Here is an 18,286-nt window from a genome sequence, read left to right on the forward strand (position 1 = left end):
AATTAAAATTATAGTAAGTCATTACCATTTTTTTCTCATTAAACTTATACTCTTTGATTATTTTGAGAATAGGAATAAAAGTAATCACATATCCTTACTAAAAATAAAAATGTTATTTAACAAATTCACAGCAAATTCACAAATGTATACCATTTATTTATTTTCTGAAAACATGATCATCTAGAGGATTTATAGCATGTGAAATTAATGCCTTTTGATATAAAAATTTAATATATAAATATTTGGCCACAGATATTCACATGTAGCATATAGTTGTTATAAAGATTAAATGAAATAAGTGATTTGAAATCACTTAGAGCAATTAAAATACTACACAGAATAGAAATTATCCCTTTACCTTTGGTGAATCTAAGATTTATTTATTATGATATTATACTTAATGACCAAATATATTAAAATAATTCATAAATACTGAAGTAGTCATTATTAAATTCACCCCAACTTGATAAAAATATATGATAATGGATGAGCATTTTGCCATATGGAATATAATTCTTTCTATAATAATCCCATATTACAAAATCTCCCTAATTCATACATAAAAATCCAGAATAGTTAGTATAAAAGAGCAATCTTCATAAAGTATTTTTAAGGGTGATTAAGCATTGATTGTTAACATATTTGAAACCCTGTTACAGAATTCTTGTGGAGTGTTAGAATGAATCAATAGAATATATCCGTGGCTGGTGAGGGGAGGGTTGTTCAGTTGGTCAGACCATCGTCCTGTACCCAAAAGGGTTGTAGGTTTGAAAGCAACAATAAAATATAAACATTTATAGAAGGAAGCAACACTGATGGAATCCACTTCTTAGAGAAAATTAGACACAAACGTTAAAATTAGATCCATAAAAAATAAAATGGAATCAATGAGTCCATTTTGGAATAAAATTCTTAAAAATACCAGTTTTATGGAATTAAAGTACCTTATTAAATATTTAATTTTGAAAATTCAAGTTTAAGAATACATAGGAAATAATTAAGTCAAAGAGGACACCGATGCACCTCTCCCACTTTCACTGTGGTCAGTCCCTTTGAAAATATTGAATTTAGCAGTTACTCCAGTATGTTTTTCTCCAGATATGGTTTCTTTTCTTGCAAAGTCCTAAGATTTTTTTTCTTGTCAACCTTAAGAACCACCTTAACATTTCCTATGCTTGTGAAAGAAGTTTTGACAGTGCATGAGAACAATAACTTAGAAGTGACTATTTTGTGGTTGTTTATTGTTTTGTTTTGTTTGTTTGTTTACTTAAAGAGACATTAAAGTATTTAGAATGATGGGAGCCAAGTGGAGTTAGGATTACGGCCAACATATAGATATTTATTTTCATGTAATACCTAAATTGGTACTATTTTAAATAATTTGTTATTGTAGTATGTAAGCCATTCATTCTTATAGAATTAAGTGTGAAATAAATTAAACACAGCTCTTTAATGAAGGAAAATGTAGAAAGTATGCAAAAGAAATTATGCCTTGGGATTCTTCTGAACAACTATTTCAACATCACTTTTATTGTTTAAACTCTCTAGAATTTCATAGAGATTTAGTTCCCCTACCTACTTATCTTTTTTAGAACTAGATTGTTCAGAGACTTTAAAATGAACCTGAACTTTTGCTTTTCAAATCCTAAAATTTCAGAGTTGCTTCGTTTGATTCTGTTTTTGCTTTCTCTAATTGTCATCTGATTGTTGCCTACCCAACTTCTATGTATTACCTATGAAAACATCACTTAAACAGCAGTATTGAAACCTGTAGATAAATTTAATTCCCTGTATCTGATTTCATTGTGCTTGTCCTAGCAATTTACATGCTAACCTTAGGTTATTGTAAGAGTGGGGTATGGAAGAACAGTGAAATAAAATTTAAGGTTATTTTTATCATTTGTTCATGAAAGATAAATTTGAGCCAAGCAAAGGTAAATGTGTAGAAATATTTTCCCTGAATATCTGAGGTAAATATATCCTGCTTCTATAAAACCAAGCAGTGACTATTTATAGTCATATTTAGTAGCTAAGTTTCTATATTGGCCATTCAAAGAATTAAACTCAAAATTTTAAAGAAAATCCATTTTAATTTTTGTTTTGTTTGTAAATAATTTAGTATGTATAACTATACATATTCAATTAGAAAATGCAAGGGTTGGAATCAAACAATGGAGAATGAGGTTATTTAATCATGTATTTTTACATCCTGATAGCAGAGTTGAGTTTGTTATATATTGGTTTAACACTAACTTAAAGATATTTTGGAATATTTATATTATCATATATAACCTCTGTGAGGGCAGGTATGTTTATCTGTTTTTTTCACTGATATATTCTCAGTGCCTATAACAGTGTCTGGAATATGAAAATTGCTTAATAAATATTTTTGATAAGTGATTAAACTGTCATGATAGTAATTACTAACTAGAGGGTAAATATTCGTTTCAGGTTTGCAATATGTATTTTCATATCAGTTTTAGAAATGACATTGTCTTATTTTTTTCATTTTTTCCATGGTTTTTAAAACCTCCGAATTAATTTTGAATGATAAAGCAGAGTTTAAAATATTTTATTTGATGATGTTATTAAACGGTAGAGTAGGACAGATTATAATGGGTTGGGAAAGGGAGACCGTTTGGAATTAGGTCACTTTCTTAATTCCTCCTCTTGTGTAGAGATATTGTAACATGCATGCAGTGTTTCTAAAAACGGCCTGTAGTATTCTTCTGCCAGTTGTAATAATGTGTAATACCTAAGGGTAAGACAAGAATAGAGTGGTAGTTTTAATTCCAGTTGTCAGTGTCCCATTTTTATTTTTGCTTATGTTTGCATGGTATTTATAAATTCACACACATAGACATTCATTTTTTTAAAAATATATTTTATTGATTTTTTACAGAGAGGAAGAGAGAGAGATAGAGAGTTAGAAACATCGATGAGAGAGAAACATCAATCAGCCGCCTCCTTCACACCCCCTACTGGGGATGTGCCCGCAACCCAGGTACATGCCCTTGACCGGAATCGAACCTGGGACCTTTCAGTCCGCAGGCCGACGCTCTATCCACTGAGCCAAACCGGTTTCGGCTACATTCATTTTTTAGGTGTCCTAGAGTCACAAGGTATAGTACACATGTATATGTATGCATATTAACTAATGGTAAGTATAAATAGGATACATTATTCTCAAATTTATAAAGGAGTATAAGGCCAATAATTCACAAGAGAATGAATCTTGAGGTTTCTATATTATGTAATCCCAATGCTCATCATTGAGCAAATGATGCTGAAAAGACCACAGGCAATAGTATTTTGTGTTGTTTACTGAGATAGATAATTTCTTTAGCAATAGCATTGCTTAATATTATACTTAAAATGTTTTGTAAATGGCACCAATCACTCAAAACAGGAAAGTGGTTGAACCCAAAATACATACTTTTACAATTCAGTGAGAAAAATATAAAGTGATATGTTTCAAGTTTATCTACTTTATTTATTGGTTCTCCTCATGACTTAAACCATCTCAATTGTTCTAACAAATGGATTTATTTTATTACTGATTGAAAGTAAGAAAGTGTCCTTTTCTCCACTTTTTTGTTTTCTGACCTGTCCATGTGAATATTTTTTTTAATGCAGATGCCCAGCTATACAGGGGGAAATTACTTAACATAATACATTGTCTGGCATAATCAAACCATTATGCCTATAGCAAGATATATCATTTCACGAGTCCTCTGTTTTTACTAAAATTTTTATTATTTATTTATTACTAATAAATACTGAGAACTTCCTTAATTACATACCTGTCTGCATTAATAGTTTTCCTTAATGGATTTTTAAATAACTATTTGTCAGCTAATTTTTTAAAACTTCTGAATGCATTGATAGCTGGGTTAATACCTCTTTAATTATAACACATATAACATCTGATAGGGTTTATTGCAGTATGATACAAATTTTATTGTGTTTATATATTAACTACAAATGACATCTAGAAGCACATGAAATATTCCATGATACTATATATTAAAATGTATTTAATATACCAAAATTAATGCTATATCAAATGAATCTAGTTGAGAATAAAAATTGAGAATTAATAAAGGAAAACAAAAAACATTGCAAATTTTAAATAATAAAAATTACTTATTGAATTTTATGAGAAGAACCAGAGAACTGAAATAATTTGGCAGATTTTAGTGAGTTACAAATAATAAGCAATGTATTATAAAGAGCCAGAGATTGCTTGTTTTTTGACTCATTGGTTTAACTCAGCAAAGTGATTTCAAATGACTTTATTTTTAAACCCTAGTCAAGTTCTTCCTTTTTGTTGGTTAATTTTTATTTCACTGTGTAGATGTGAAAACCCATTTCATATGGACTACTTTCTACCATGTATAAACACAAATTCTCAGAGTTGAGCTATCTTCTAGTCCCGTTCTCCCACGGAATGTTTGGATATTATCTGCCAAATCATAAATATGCAGAGCTAACCTGGTGATGCACCTTCTCTGTCACTACCTCCAAAGATGGAGTTCATTCTCCTCTGAAAACTATATTTCTCCCCAAAATGTTTTGTTAGGCAGCTGTTTGTGTTAAACTAACAAAAATTTAGTTTCCTCCCTATAATTTATCCCTATTATTATTCTTCTCATCCAAAGAAGGAAAATTTAATATGCTTTATGGATATTTTTTCCCATGTTTAAGTATTTGTCATATAAACTACTCTCCTCTCTGAAAGGATTTCTTTTTAATCCAAACTTACCACGCCCCTCATATATCATGATTCTTTATTTTCTGTTATTTAAATCGATTTTACATTTTGATGCCCAGAACAAAACACTCAAAATATTGTATATCTTCATTACCAATAGAAGAATTGCATTTGAAATCCATATTATAACAAAGAATAATGATTACTAGTATATTTTTCTGATTGGTAACATATTCCTTTACTTTTCCCTAACCATTGAATTAAATATTTTAATTATTTTTATTACCTTTAACTAAGTTGGTATATCATAATTTATCTTTTATAAATGTTATCAATGGTGGACACTTTTATAACTTCCTAGTCCTTTTAATTACTGTAGATAACTGTAGATGTCTTGTTTCATTTTACATCTTAATGTAAAAATGCATATTTTATTTTTAAAAAATCTGATAGTTTATTTAACTGTTGATTGTACTATTTTTGTTTAATGATTTTAAATTAAACTGAGTAATTATTAAACATACATTTAATTGTCAGCTTTACTAATTTCTTCTTCCTCTTCCTCTTTCTCTATCCCTTTTTTTCCTTTTCTTTTCTTTTTGACAGTACTCTGCGGGGGGGGGTACAACGAACTTTGAGCCTTGTACCTGGTATGGACTTGTTGTCCGGGACGTATATATTTGCGGTCCTGTTAGCATGCGTCGTGTTTCAGTCTGGCGCCCAGGAGAAAAACTATTCCATTCGAGAAGAAATGCCAGAAAACGTCCTGATAGGCGACTTGTTGAAAGACCTCAACCTGTCCTTAATTCGACACAAGTCCTTAAAAATTCCCATGAAGTTCAAGCTAGTGTACAAGACTGGGGAAGTGCCACTGATCCGAATCGAAGAAGGTACTGGTGAGATCTTCACTACTGGAGCCCGCATTGATCGTGAGAAATTATGTACTGGTATCTTGCTGGATGGCCGTTGCTTTTATGAAGTGGAAGTTGCCGTTTTGCCAGATGAAATATTTAGACTGGTTAAGATACGTTTTCTGATAGAAGATATAAATGATAATGCACCATTATTCCCAGCAACCGTTATCAACATATCAATTCCAGAGAACTCAGCTATAAACTCTCGATTTGCTCTCCCAGCGGCCATTGATCCTGACATAGGAATAAATGGAGTGCAAAACTACCAACTCATTAAGGTGCGTTTTAAAAACATTTTGCTAGAGAAAATTCATTTTTTTTAAAGACAAAAAGAATGGTCTTAGAGTACTTCAAAATTTGAGTACGTCATCACCTTAATTTTTCAAAGTTTAAGCAAAGTATTCTGGAGAAAATTAATCAATGCAATTCTTGAAATTGAATAGGGTTTATTAATCTGAATCTTCATTTTATGTGTATTAATTTTCACCAATTGTTAGTGTTTCCCTTAATCCACTAATGTGGTAAGACAAGGGACTCAACCATACTACTTACAAATCAATAACCAACCCTAGAACTTACTTTTAATCTGTCTGATTATGATTGCCACAAATTTGACCTAAACACACAAATCTAAAAGTTAAGAATGAATTGACACATCAATTTTTCTCAGTGATTATTTTTGATAGAAAACTTTATCTTGCCTTTTGAAAATATTCTGGATAAATTTATTTGAGAGTTTTTTCATTATTAGCATTTCTACACATATATAGAATAATGAAAATTATTTTTCATAATGATTTTCAAGTCAAGGTAAGATCTTTAAGCATTATGAGTCATCAAAATGAGGGTAAATTTCAGCCAATGTGCTGTTTGTTAATGTTAAATATTTTCATTTTTTTTTCCAATTCTTTGAAAACATAGAGGATTTATTTGCAGTAGAGGGTAAGTACACCTTTTAGTGAAAAAGCTTCAATTAATCTGAAGAACCTATTTTGTCTTGAGTTGGGTCTTGGATGGGGAAGGCAGAGAGAAGATTAAATGGTTTCTTCAAAATATTTTAATTGCCTATGTGATATATAAAGCAGTAGAAAACTCAGATTTTGGTATTTGAAATAGTACAATGTGCTTGAATGATCTTGAAAAATGTGTAAAAGAACAAATGTGTAGATTTAATATAGAGATGGTCAAGGGATTTTCAAAATTTTATAAACATTTTTTGACAATTCATTACCAGATTGCATAGGGTTTATGAATAACATGAGTAACATGATCAATGCTAAAAGTATTCAAAGTTCACATAAATAAGATATTTTAATGTATATTACCTGAAGGTTTTGGCCTGGAAGATGTGAAATATTGGAAAACTTCTCAGCTGATGCCAATATGTGGTGAAGGTATATTTATTTATAAATTCATTTAGAAATTGAAGGTTACAGAACTCTTGAGTGAATTTGAGTGATATGCAAATTTGTGTGTGAATATAAGTAAAAATAGAAAGAGAAGTGATAGGTTATTTATAAATAAACATTTAGGTAAAAGCCATTCAGTGGAAAAAGTTGTAAGAATAAGAAAAGTATAGATCACAATTTTGTATTTAGAAAAAGTAGATAAGTCCTTTCCAGCTTAATATTTTTGACCTTTAGTTTCTTCTATCATAATATGAAGATGATGATGTAAATGTCACAGGGGCAGAATTGGAAAGAATAAACACTAACTAGAGAGTAGATATAATGTCATAAAATATTTTTGGAGATGCTTTAAAATATGTGGAAATTTATAGAAATGTGAGGCTTAGTGAATACTATCTTTAAAGCAACTCTGTCAATAGAACTTTCTGCAATGACTACATTTCTATAATATGTGATATCCAATATAGTAGTTACTGGCCACACGTGGCTATTGAATACTTGAAATAGGATTAGTGTTACCATTGAACTGAATTTTAAATTTTATTTAATCTTAATTTTAATTGCCACATATGGTGGTAGCTACCATATTAGACAGCACAGTCTAAGCAAAATCAGTTTAATTTGAAAGTAAAATTTAACAGGTAAAAGCAAAGACTTGTCAAATTAAAAACATTTCATTCTACTTTAGAATGTATGATAAGCCAAAAGTGAACTATACAATGCACCTAAACTACTGGGGCATTTGTATGGCTCCATGTACAAGTACTATTCTGACTCTTTGTTTAAAATAATGAGTATTGAATATAAAGCTAATACCTGGGCATGCAGAGGGCTAAGATATGGGTGATGTTAACTGAGTATACTTTGACTTACAGAAAGGTCCTGTCATGAAAATAGTATGTATCCTGGCAGGATAGAGAGGTTAAATAAAAGGAAGAAAATAAACATGTTTTGATTAATCCATAAACTTTAATAAATATTACAATTTGAAAGTAAGTAGGCTAACCATCGTAATGTATTTTAAAAGACCCTCTGTCCAGCAGAATAAAATAAGAATTTAATTAACACTTATTTGTTCTATTTTTGTTAATTAGACAAGACTAACAAAATCATAGTTTACCCTAACTAGCGAAATATAAAATCCATATGAAAAAAATCACATAATAAAGGGGGAAATAAATTTTAAAATTCTAGGCAAAAATACGTCAGTTTGTACATGAAAGGGTGCTGCTTTTGACAACTGTATATTAATTAACTAAAAATAAAGGCAGTGGTAGATGAATGGCAGCATGAGAGAATACCTTGGTTTCTCCCCTTGAAGTTTCAACAGTTTGAATGGCTATAACTCTACAAGGGATTCCATAGTGAATGCACAAACACACCTGAGAGATATGCACATTGAAACATCTAAAGGTGGGCAAGTGTGAGTGAAGGCGGGGAAGTGAGAAGGGCAGGAAGCTGAAAGGAGCCACACTTGCAGTTCTGCAGCTGAAAGCTCACAGTGAGGCTTGGCCTGGAAAGGGGAGGAATTGAGTTTTGGCTCCTACTCCATTCAGCCAGGAGGAGCAAAGAAATTTAGTGAGCATTCCTATAAGAGTAAACAGTACAAGCTGTGGCTGAGCCCAGGTTCTTGGTCAAGACACAGCACTGGAGTGAGGAAGAGGTTGTAGGTCAGTCAGCATTCCAGAAGGAGAAACAAAGCCATAGAGCTTGGTTGCCCATAGCCTCCCAGAGCTCACCTCCCTTTGTCCTTGGTATCTAGTTATGAAGCACACTATCTGCAAGCTGGAGAAATGGTCCTACAGAATCAATTTCATCCCTGAGCAAAGAGTGCACTCTGTGACTGGTTTCAGGGTTGGGGCACAGAGAGGACTCCCAGATGTCAGGATGGCTGAGATCACTGTAACTGAAATGGCAAAACAACACAGAAGACTGCTGGGTTCCCCCAGCTCAGCTCACCCCACCCCAAGGAACTGCAACTACACTGATGGCAGTATCTGGCTGTGGTGACAGCACTGGGATTTCACAGACATAAAAACTTGTGATTTAGCTCCACCTATTGGAAAATAATAAAAGGCCTATTCATATTAATCTGCTAGAGAAGTGTCACCTATATATAGATGCCTACACAGAGAAGGAATCCATCAACTACCATGAATAACCAAGGTAATGAGGCAGTTTGAAAAGAAAATGAAAAATATCCAAAATCGAACTTGAAGACATGGAAATATGTGATTTAAATGACAAAGAAATAAAGATTATAGTTCTGAAAAACTCAATGTGATGCAAGAAAACACAGATAGGGAGCTTAATGAACTGAGAAACCAAATCAAGGAACAAAACGAGTACTTTACTAAAAATATTAAAACTTAAAAAAATAAACAAATAGAAATTGTGGAGATGAAGAACTTAATAAAGGATATCAAGAATGAACTAGAGAGCCTTGCAGTGTGGCTCAGTGGTTGAGCGTTGACCCATGAACCAGGAGGTCACAGTTTGATGCCCAGGCAGGGCACGTTCCAGGGTTGTGAGCTCTATCCTAAGTAGGGGACATGCAGGAGGAAGCTGATCAATGATTCTCTCTCATCATTGCTGTTTGTATCTCTCTCTCTCACTCTCTTCTCTCTGAAATCAGTAAAAAAAAAAAGAAAGAAAAAAAAGAGAATGAAATAGCAAGAATAGGAAATAGAGCTGACCAGATGGAGTAAAGGATTAGTGATATCAGGTAGAAATCTAGATATGACAGAAAGGGAAAAAGAGAGAAAATTGAGCATAAAAAAATAAAATAACTCTAAGAGAACTATCTGACTCCATCAGAAAGAGCAATATAATAATAATAGGCATACCAAAAGAAAAAGAAGAGAGAGAAGGGAACAGAGAACCTATTCAAACACATAGCTGATGAAAACATCTCAAACTTATAAAAAGAGCTAGATCCTGGAATCCAAGAAGGAAACAGAACACCTAATTACCTCACTCCAAAAAGGCCTTTTCCAAGGTACACTATATTAAAACTGTCAAAAATTAATGACAAAAAATAATTCTCAAAGCCGACAGAGAAAAGAAGAAAGTAACCTATAAAGGGATGTCCATTAGGTTATCATCGAACTTCTCAGCAGAAACCTTACAAGCTAGAAGAGAGTGGAACTAAATATTCAAACTACTGAAAGAAAGAAATTACTAGCCAAATATAATATATCCAGCAAACTTATCCTTTACATATGAAGGAGAAATAGAAGAAAGACCTCCATTGCATGAAGTACTTAAGGGAATTATTCTACCTGAAGCAATAAAGTATCACAAAACTATGAGTAAGATCACCAACAACCTTATTGCAAAAACACAGATGATTTGTGACAACAACAAAAATAAATGAATAAAAGGGGAGGGGATAAAGGTCTGAATTTGAAAAGGAGGACGGAGCCAGATTCATTCAAAAGAAAAAGGACTACTGTATTTATGAAACTCTCTTTTTCATAATGCTAATGGTAACCACACATGAAAACCTAAAACTTAGACACGTAACTTTAAAAAAGATGAAACAGAGGAAAGAAATATGGAACCCATTAAAGAAAAACAACAGACAGAAACACAAAGGAAAAGAATCAACGGAGGCACAGAGCTACCAGAAAAAAAAGGATAAAATGGCTATAGGAAATCCTCATACACCAAGAATTACTCTAAATATAAATGGTCTTAATTCACCAATAAAGAGGCACAGAGCAGCAGATTGGATCAAAAACAAAACCCAGCCATATGATGGCTTCAGGAGACTCAGCTAAGCTGCAAAGACAAAATTTGACTTAAAGTGAAAAGGTGGAAAATTATTCTCTAAGCAAATAACATCCACAGGAATGCAAGTGTAGCCATACTTATATTTGACAAGATGGATTTCAAGATAACCAAGGTAATACGAAAGAAAAATGGATATTGTATAATGATAAAGGGGATATCAAGAAGACATAACACTTCTTAATATATATGCACCCAATCAGGGAGCACCAAAATATATAAAGCAGGGGTCCTCAAACTTTTTAAACAGGGAGCCAGTTCACTGTCCCTCAGACCGTTGGAGGGCCGGACTATAGTTAAAAAAAAAACAACTATGAACAAATTCCTATGCACACGGCACATATCATATTTTAAAGTAAAAAAAACAATATGGGAACAAATACAATATTTGTATTTTCATGTGGCTCGCGGGCTGTAGTTTGAGGACCCATGATATAAAGCAACTACTAACAGAACTAAAGAGAGAAACTGACAAAAACACAATCATATCGGTATTCCATTGACAGCTCTTGATAAATCAACCAAAACAGAAAATTAATAAATATCAACTTTAAATGACATGTTAAACCAAATGGACATAATAGACATTTGCAGAGCCTTTCATCCCATAATTATACATTCTTTTCCAGTGCACATGGAACATTCTCAATGATAGACTATATGACTGGTCACAAAACTAGCCTTAGCAAATTGAAGAAGATTGATATTATACCAAGAATATCATCTGACCAAAATGCATTGAAATTAAAAATCAATTGAAAAACAGAAGTAAAGAAACCCACAAATATGTGGAAATTACAAGACTGGTAACTTAGCATTTGGCCACTGCACCCATGAGTACATAAGTGTAATAAAAAATTATAGTATATTTACACAAGGGAATATTACATGGCTGTAAAAAGGAAGCAACTCTTACCTTTTGTGGCATCATGGATGAACCTGGAGATTATTATGCTAAGAGATATAAACCAGCCAGAGAAAGACAAATATATGATCTCACTTAAATGTGGACTCTAATGAACAAAATCAGCTGACAAACAAATAGAACCACATACATGGATACATGGTAGAGACTAACAGATGTCAGAGGGGTGGTGGGGAGGAGGGCAAGCAGGATGAAAGAAGGTGAATTGAATAGCCAAAAAGCATACATGCATAGGTCATGGATGCAGGTAACAATGTGGTGAGGGCCAGAAGGAGGCGAGGTGGAAGTCTCTGTGGAAGTGGCAAAGGTGGGAAAATTGGAGACATCTTAATAATGAGAACAATAAAAACAAAAATATATTACAAATATGTGGAGATTAAACAACATATTGCTGAAAAATGACTGGGTCAAAGAAGAAATAAAAGGTGAGATAAAAAATATATATGACAATATGATATATCAAAATTTCTGGGATGCAATAAATTCAATTATAAAGAAAAAAACAAGAGAAATCTCAAGTAAACAATATATCATTCCATCTTAAAGAGCTAGAAAAAGAAGAACAAAAGCCACCTAAATTCACTAGAAGGGAAATAATAAAAATTAGAACAGAATTTAATGAAATAGAGAACAAAAATATTATATAAAAATTAATACAACAAAGAGCTGGTTCTTTAAACAGACTAATAAAATTGACAAACCCCTGACTAGACTTACTAAAGACAAAAGAGAAAAGATTCATATAAACAAAATCATAAATGATAGAGGAGAAGTTACTGCAGACAAGATCATACTAGAATACTATAAAAGATTATGTGCCACCAAATTCAATAACCTAGAAGAAATGGATAGGTCCCTAGAAATATATAACCTTCGTGGACAGAATCATGAAGAATTGGGAAATCAAAATAGGTTGATAAACTGTGAAGAAATGGAAACAACCATTAAAAACCTCCAGGAAAAAAAAGTCCAGGACCATATGGCTTCACTAGTGGATTGTACCAAGCATTCAAAGGAGATTTGATACCTACCCTTCTCAAACTCTTCCAAAATGTGAAGAAAAGGAAATACTTCCTAACACATTTTATGAGGCAGGGGCTGGGTGGAGATAGGCAAATGTGGGGTGGGGTGGGGTTGGGGGTTGGGTACATCTGTATTAGTGTCAACAAAAAAATAAAGTTAAAAAAAGTGACCAGAGGGCCTGAACAGACATATCTCCCAAGATGACATGCAAATGGCCAACAGATATATGAACAGATGTTCAACTTCACTAGCTATTAAAGAAATGCAAATCAAAACTCCAATGAGACACCCATTAGAATGGCTATTATCAACAAGATGAGTAATAACAAATGTTAGAGAAGTGTGGAGAAATAGGAACCCTCATTCACTGCTTTTGGGAATGTAAACTGGTACAGCCACTGTGGTAAATGGTATGGAAGTTCCTCAAAAAATTAAGAATAGATTTACCATATGGCCAGCAGTCCCTCTTCTGGGTATCTAAACCAAAAATAACTGGAAAACATTTATTTTCAAATATATATACAACTATATGTTCATTTCAGCATTATTCACATTGGCAAAGACATGGAGATAACCATAGTGTCCTTTGATAGAGAATTGGAAAAAGACAATGTGGCACATATACACAATAAAACATTACTCATCCATAAGAAAAAAATTGAATACTGCCATTTGTGACAACATAGATGGACCTTGAGAATGTTATGATAAGTGAAATAAGTTCATCAGAAAAAGCTAAGAACCATATGATTTCACTCATATGTGGTATATAAAAGTGAAACTCATAGACACAGAAAACAGTGTGGTGGTTACCAGAGGGAAGGGGACAAGTGAGTAGTATAAGGTAAAGGAGCCCAAATATATGGTGACAGAAAATAATCTGACTTTGGGTGATGGAAAGACAATACAGATTATGTATCATAGAAATGTACATTTGAAATGTATAAATGATCCTATTAACCAATGTTATCCCAATAAATTTAATTAAAATATAAAATATCTGTGTTTATGAAAAAAGTAAAGGCAGTGGTAGAAAATATTTATTAATGTATTTAAAATGTGTATTATATAAAGTAGCATAAGACTTAAAATTTAAAACATTTATATTAAAAATTTAATTAATAAATGTTTTAATTAATTTATGCATATTTCATATTAAGTATGCTTTGATATATTGCTTTGAAAAACATTAATATTTCACATTTTAAATATTTGTAAAATGCATTTCAGAATATAAATTTATTCTTTCTTTTAACTAGTATAGAAAGTGAGTATTGAAAGAATAAAGTCATTAACAATTGATTTTTGCATAGTACAAAGAATCTATATATATAAAAACCTAAGCGACCAAAGGGCCCAATGACCAGAATGACCCGAATGGTCATTTGCTATGATGCGCACTGACCACCAGGGGGCAAAAGCTCAATGCAGGGGCTACCCCTTGGTGGTCAGTGTGCTCCCATAGCTGACTGACCCATCCCTGCAGCCCACTAGCCCAGTGACAGAGACTCCCTCCCTCAGTAGTCCTACAGGTCCAATCTCCAGAGAACAGGCCAGGCACCAAAGGACCAGTGCCACCAGCATGATCCTGACCGCACCACTGGCATCCTGGAAGTCTTCCTCTGGCACCACAGCTGCTTCCCCTCCCTAGATGATCCAAAAGGAAGATACAATATAAAAGCAGCCGCGAGGTGGCTCCCGACAATCAGCACAATTGGCAGTGGGACGGATCTGGATCCCTGGCTGGCAAGGGCATCCCACTGCCAACCTGGAGAGCCGATTGCATCCCCTACCCCCACCCCCTACCCTCGAGGACCCCACCTGTGCATGAATTCATGCACTGGGCCTCATTTTATATTAAAACTTATCTCTGTGACCTTGATAAGGTTAATTTTAAACTTTTGTAGAGATGAGGTTACTCTGTAAGAAAAAGAGATTCATATATAAAATTTATGATATTTGTTGTCACTAAAAGATATACAGAAGTGATATAGACTCTGTTCTCTGTTTTAAGTGCGTAAGCTATAATGAGAATTTCCCATAATATTTTTCTCCCATTATTTTTATTGTTTAAAGTATTACATATGTCTCCTTTTTCCCTGATTGACCTCCCTCAGCAACTCCCACCTCTGAGGGCAAGTCCCACCACCCCAGTGTCTGTGTTTATTGGTTATGCTAATATGCATTCATACAAGTCCTTTGGTTGTTCTCCAAACACCCCTCTCCCACCATTTGTCTCTGGATCTATTGTTGTTCATCAGTTTATGTTGATCATTAGATCCCACATATGAGTGAGATCATGTGGTATTTACCTTTTTGCAACTGGCTTATTTTACATAGCAGCATAATGCTCTCCAGTTCCATCCATGCTGTTGCAAATGGTAAGAGTTCCTTCTTTTTTATAGCAGTGTAGTATTCCATTGTGTAGAGGTACCACAGTTTTCTAATACACTCATCTGCTGATGGGCACTTAGGCTGTTTCCAAATCTTAGCCATTGCAAATTTTGCTGCTATGAACACAGGGGTGCATATATTCTTTCGGATTGGTGTTTCTGTTTTCTTGGCATATAGTCCTAGAAGTGGGATTACTGGGTCAAATGGGAGTTCTATTTTTAATTTTTTGAGGAAACACCATGCTGTTTTCCACAGTGGTTGTACCAGTCTGCATTCCCACCAGCAGTGCACGAAGGTTCCTTTTTCTCCATAACCTTGCCAGTACTTGTCATTTGTTGATTTGTTGATGATAGCCATTCTGATAGGTGTGAGATGATGCCTCATTGTCGTTTTGATTTGCATCTCTCAGATGATTAGTGACTTTGAGCATGTTTTCATATGTCTCTTGGCCTTCTGTATGTCCTCTTTCAAAAAGTGTCTATATACTAGTAGGTGCTTTGCCCATTTTTTGATTGAATTATTTATCTCCCATTTGTTAAGAAATATGAGTTATCTATAAATTTGGGAGATTAAACCCTTATCTGAAATAGCATTGGCAAATATTTTCTCCCATGCAGTGGGCTTTCTTGTTGTTTTGTTGATAGTTTCTTTTGCTGTGCAGAAGCTTTTTATTTTGATATTGTCCCATTTGTTTATTTTCTCCTTAGTCTCCATTGCCCTAGGAGCTGTATTGGTAAAGGTATTGCTACAACATATGTCTGCTATTTTGCCGCCTATAGATTTTTCTAAGATTTTTATGGTTTCCCATGTTACATTTAAGTCCTTTAGCCAATTTGAGTTTGTATATGTGTGTGGTGTAAGTTGGTGGTCTAGTTTCTTTTTTGTTGAGTATATCTGTCCTATTTTCCCAACACCATTTATTCAACAGACTGTCTAGACTCCATTGCATGCTCATACCTTCTTTGTCAAATATTAATTGAGCATAATGGCTTGGGTTGATGTCTGGGTTCTCTGTCCTGTTCCATTGGTCTATATGTCTGTTCTTGTGCCAGTACCAGGCAGTTTTGAGAACCATGACTTGGTAATATAACTTTATATCTTGTATTGTGATCTCTCCAACTTTGTTCTTCTTTCTCAGGATTGCTGTTGCTATTCAGGGTCTTTGTCGTTCTTTTTTTGTTGTTATTTTTTTGTTTTTCAGATGAATTTTTGGAGAGTTTGTTCTAGGTCTGTGAAATATGCCATTGGTATTTCAATGGGGATTGCATTGAATCTACAGATTGCTTTGGCTAGTATGGACATTTTAATGATGTTGAGTCTACCAATGCATGAACATGGTATGTTCTTCCATTTGTTTATGTCTTCCTCTATCTCTTTTTTCAATGTCCTGTAGTTTTCTGAGTACAGGTCTTTTACCTCCTTAATTAAGTTTAGTCCTAGGTATCTTAACTTTTTTTTGCAAGGGTAAATGAGATTTTTATTTTATCTAATTTGTTTATTTTTATTATTATTTTTAGTTTTTCTCTTTGTGAGTTCATTATTAGTGTATAAAAAAACCATAGATTTCTGGGTGTTAATTTTGTATCCTGCTACATTTCTGAATTCATTAATTAAATCTAGTAGTTTTTTCATGGAGTCTTTGGGGTTTCTATGTACAATATCATGTCATCTGTGAATAAGGACAGTTTTACTTCTTCTTTTCCAATTTGGATGCCTTATATTTCTTCTTATTGTATGATCACTATGGCTAGCACCTCCAGTACTATATTGAGCAGGAGTGGTGAAAGTGGGCATCCCTGGCTTGTTCCTGCTTTTTTTTTTTTTTTAGGAGAAATGGATTTAGTTTTTGCCCATTGAGTATGATGTTGGCTGTAGGTTTGTCATATAGGTTTTTATTATGTTGAGGTATGATCCTTCTATTCCCACTTTGATGAGAGTTTTTATCAAGAAAGGGTGTTGGATTTTTTTCAAATGCTTTTTCTGTATCGATTGATATGATTATGTGATTTTTGTCTTTCAATTTGTTTATGTGATATATCACGCATATTGATTTGCAGATATTGCACCATCCTTGCATCCCCGGAATAAATCCCACTTGGTCATGGTATATGGTCTTTGTAATGCAATGCTGGATCCAATTTGCTAGAATTTTATTGAGGATTTCAGCATCTAAGTTCATCAAGGATATTGGTCTATAGTTCTCTTTCTTTGTTGTGTCTTTCTCTGGTTTTGGAATTAGGGTAATGCTGGCTTCATAGAAAGATCTTGGAAATTCTCTTCCTTTTGAATTTTTTGGAATAGTCTGTGGAGGATAGGTTTCAGTTCTTCTTGGAATGCTTGGTAGGACTCCCTTCTAAAGTTGTTTGGACCAAGGCATTTGTTTGCTGTAAGATTTTTGATTACTGCTTCAATTTCTTCAGTAGTTATCAGCCTATTTAGGTTTTTGTTTTATTCTTCCTGATTGAGTTTTGGGAGCTTGTATTTTTCTAAGAAAATGTCCAATTCATCTAGGTCAGTGGTCGGCAAACTCATTCGTCAACAGAGCCAAATATCAATAGTACAACGATTGAAATTTCTTTTGAGAGCCAAATTTTTTTAAACTTAAACTATATAGGTAGGTACACTGTTATTAACTTAATTAGAGCACTCCTAAGGCTTAGGAGGAGCCACACTCAAGGGGCCAAAGAGCCTCATGTGGCTCGCGAGCAGCCGTTTGCCGACCATGGATATAGGTTGTCCAGTTTGTTGGAATAGAGTTGTTCATAGTATTTTTTCATAATCCTTTGTATTTCTGTAGGGTCAGTTGTTACTTCACTTTCATTTCTGATTTTGTCAATTTGGGTCCTCTCTCTTTGCTTCTTGGTGAGCCTGGCTAGAGGTTCATAAATCTTGTTTATCCTTTCAAAGAACCAGCTCTAGGTTTTGTTAATCTTTTGTATTATTATTTTTTGTTGGTCTCTATGTCATTTATTTCTGCTCTGATGTTTATTGTGTCCTTCCTTCTGCTTACACTGGGGTTTTCTTGTTGCTCTCTTTCTCACACTTTGAGTTGTAGGGTTAGATAATTTATTACCATCTTTTCTTGTTTTTTGAGGTAGGCCTGTAGCACTATGAA

The 18,286-nt window shown here is 33.5% G+C and overlaps 1 protein-coding gene across 1 annotated transcript in view; it reads left to right on the forward strand.

Moving 5' to 3' along the window:
• Positions 1–18,286, forward strand: part of PCDH11X (protocadherin 11 X-linked) — a 972,549-nt gene that overhangs the window by 78,799 nt on the left and 875,464 nt on the right. Inside the window, exon 2 of the mRNA XM_081115087.1 lies at positions 5,321–5,906. Within this exon, the coding sequence (XP_080971213.1) occupies positions 5,367–5,906 (540 nt within the window). The 5' untranslated portion in view covers positions 5,321–5,366. The remainder of the gene's footprint in view (positions 1–5,320; positions 5,907–18,286) is intronic.

The sequence above is a fragment of the Myotis nattereri genome (assembly GCF_964212035.1).
Source record: "Myotis nattereri genome assembly, chromosome: X".
NCBI classification, from domain to species: Eukaryota; Metazoa; Chordata; class Mammalia; order Chiroptera; family Vespertilionidae; genus Myotis; species Myotis nattereri.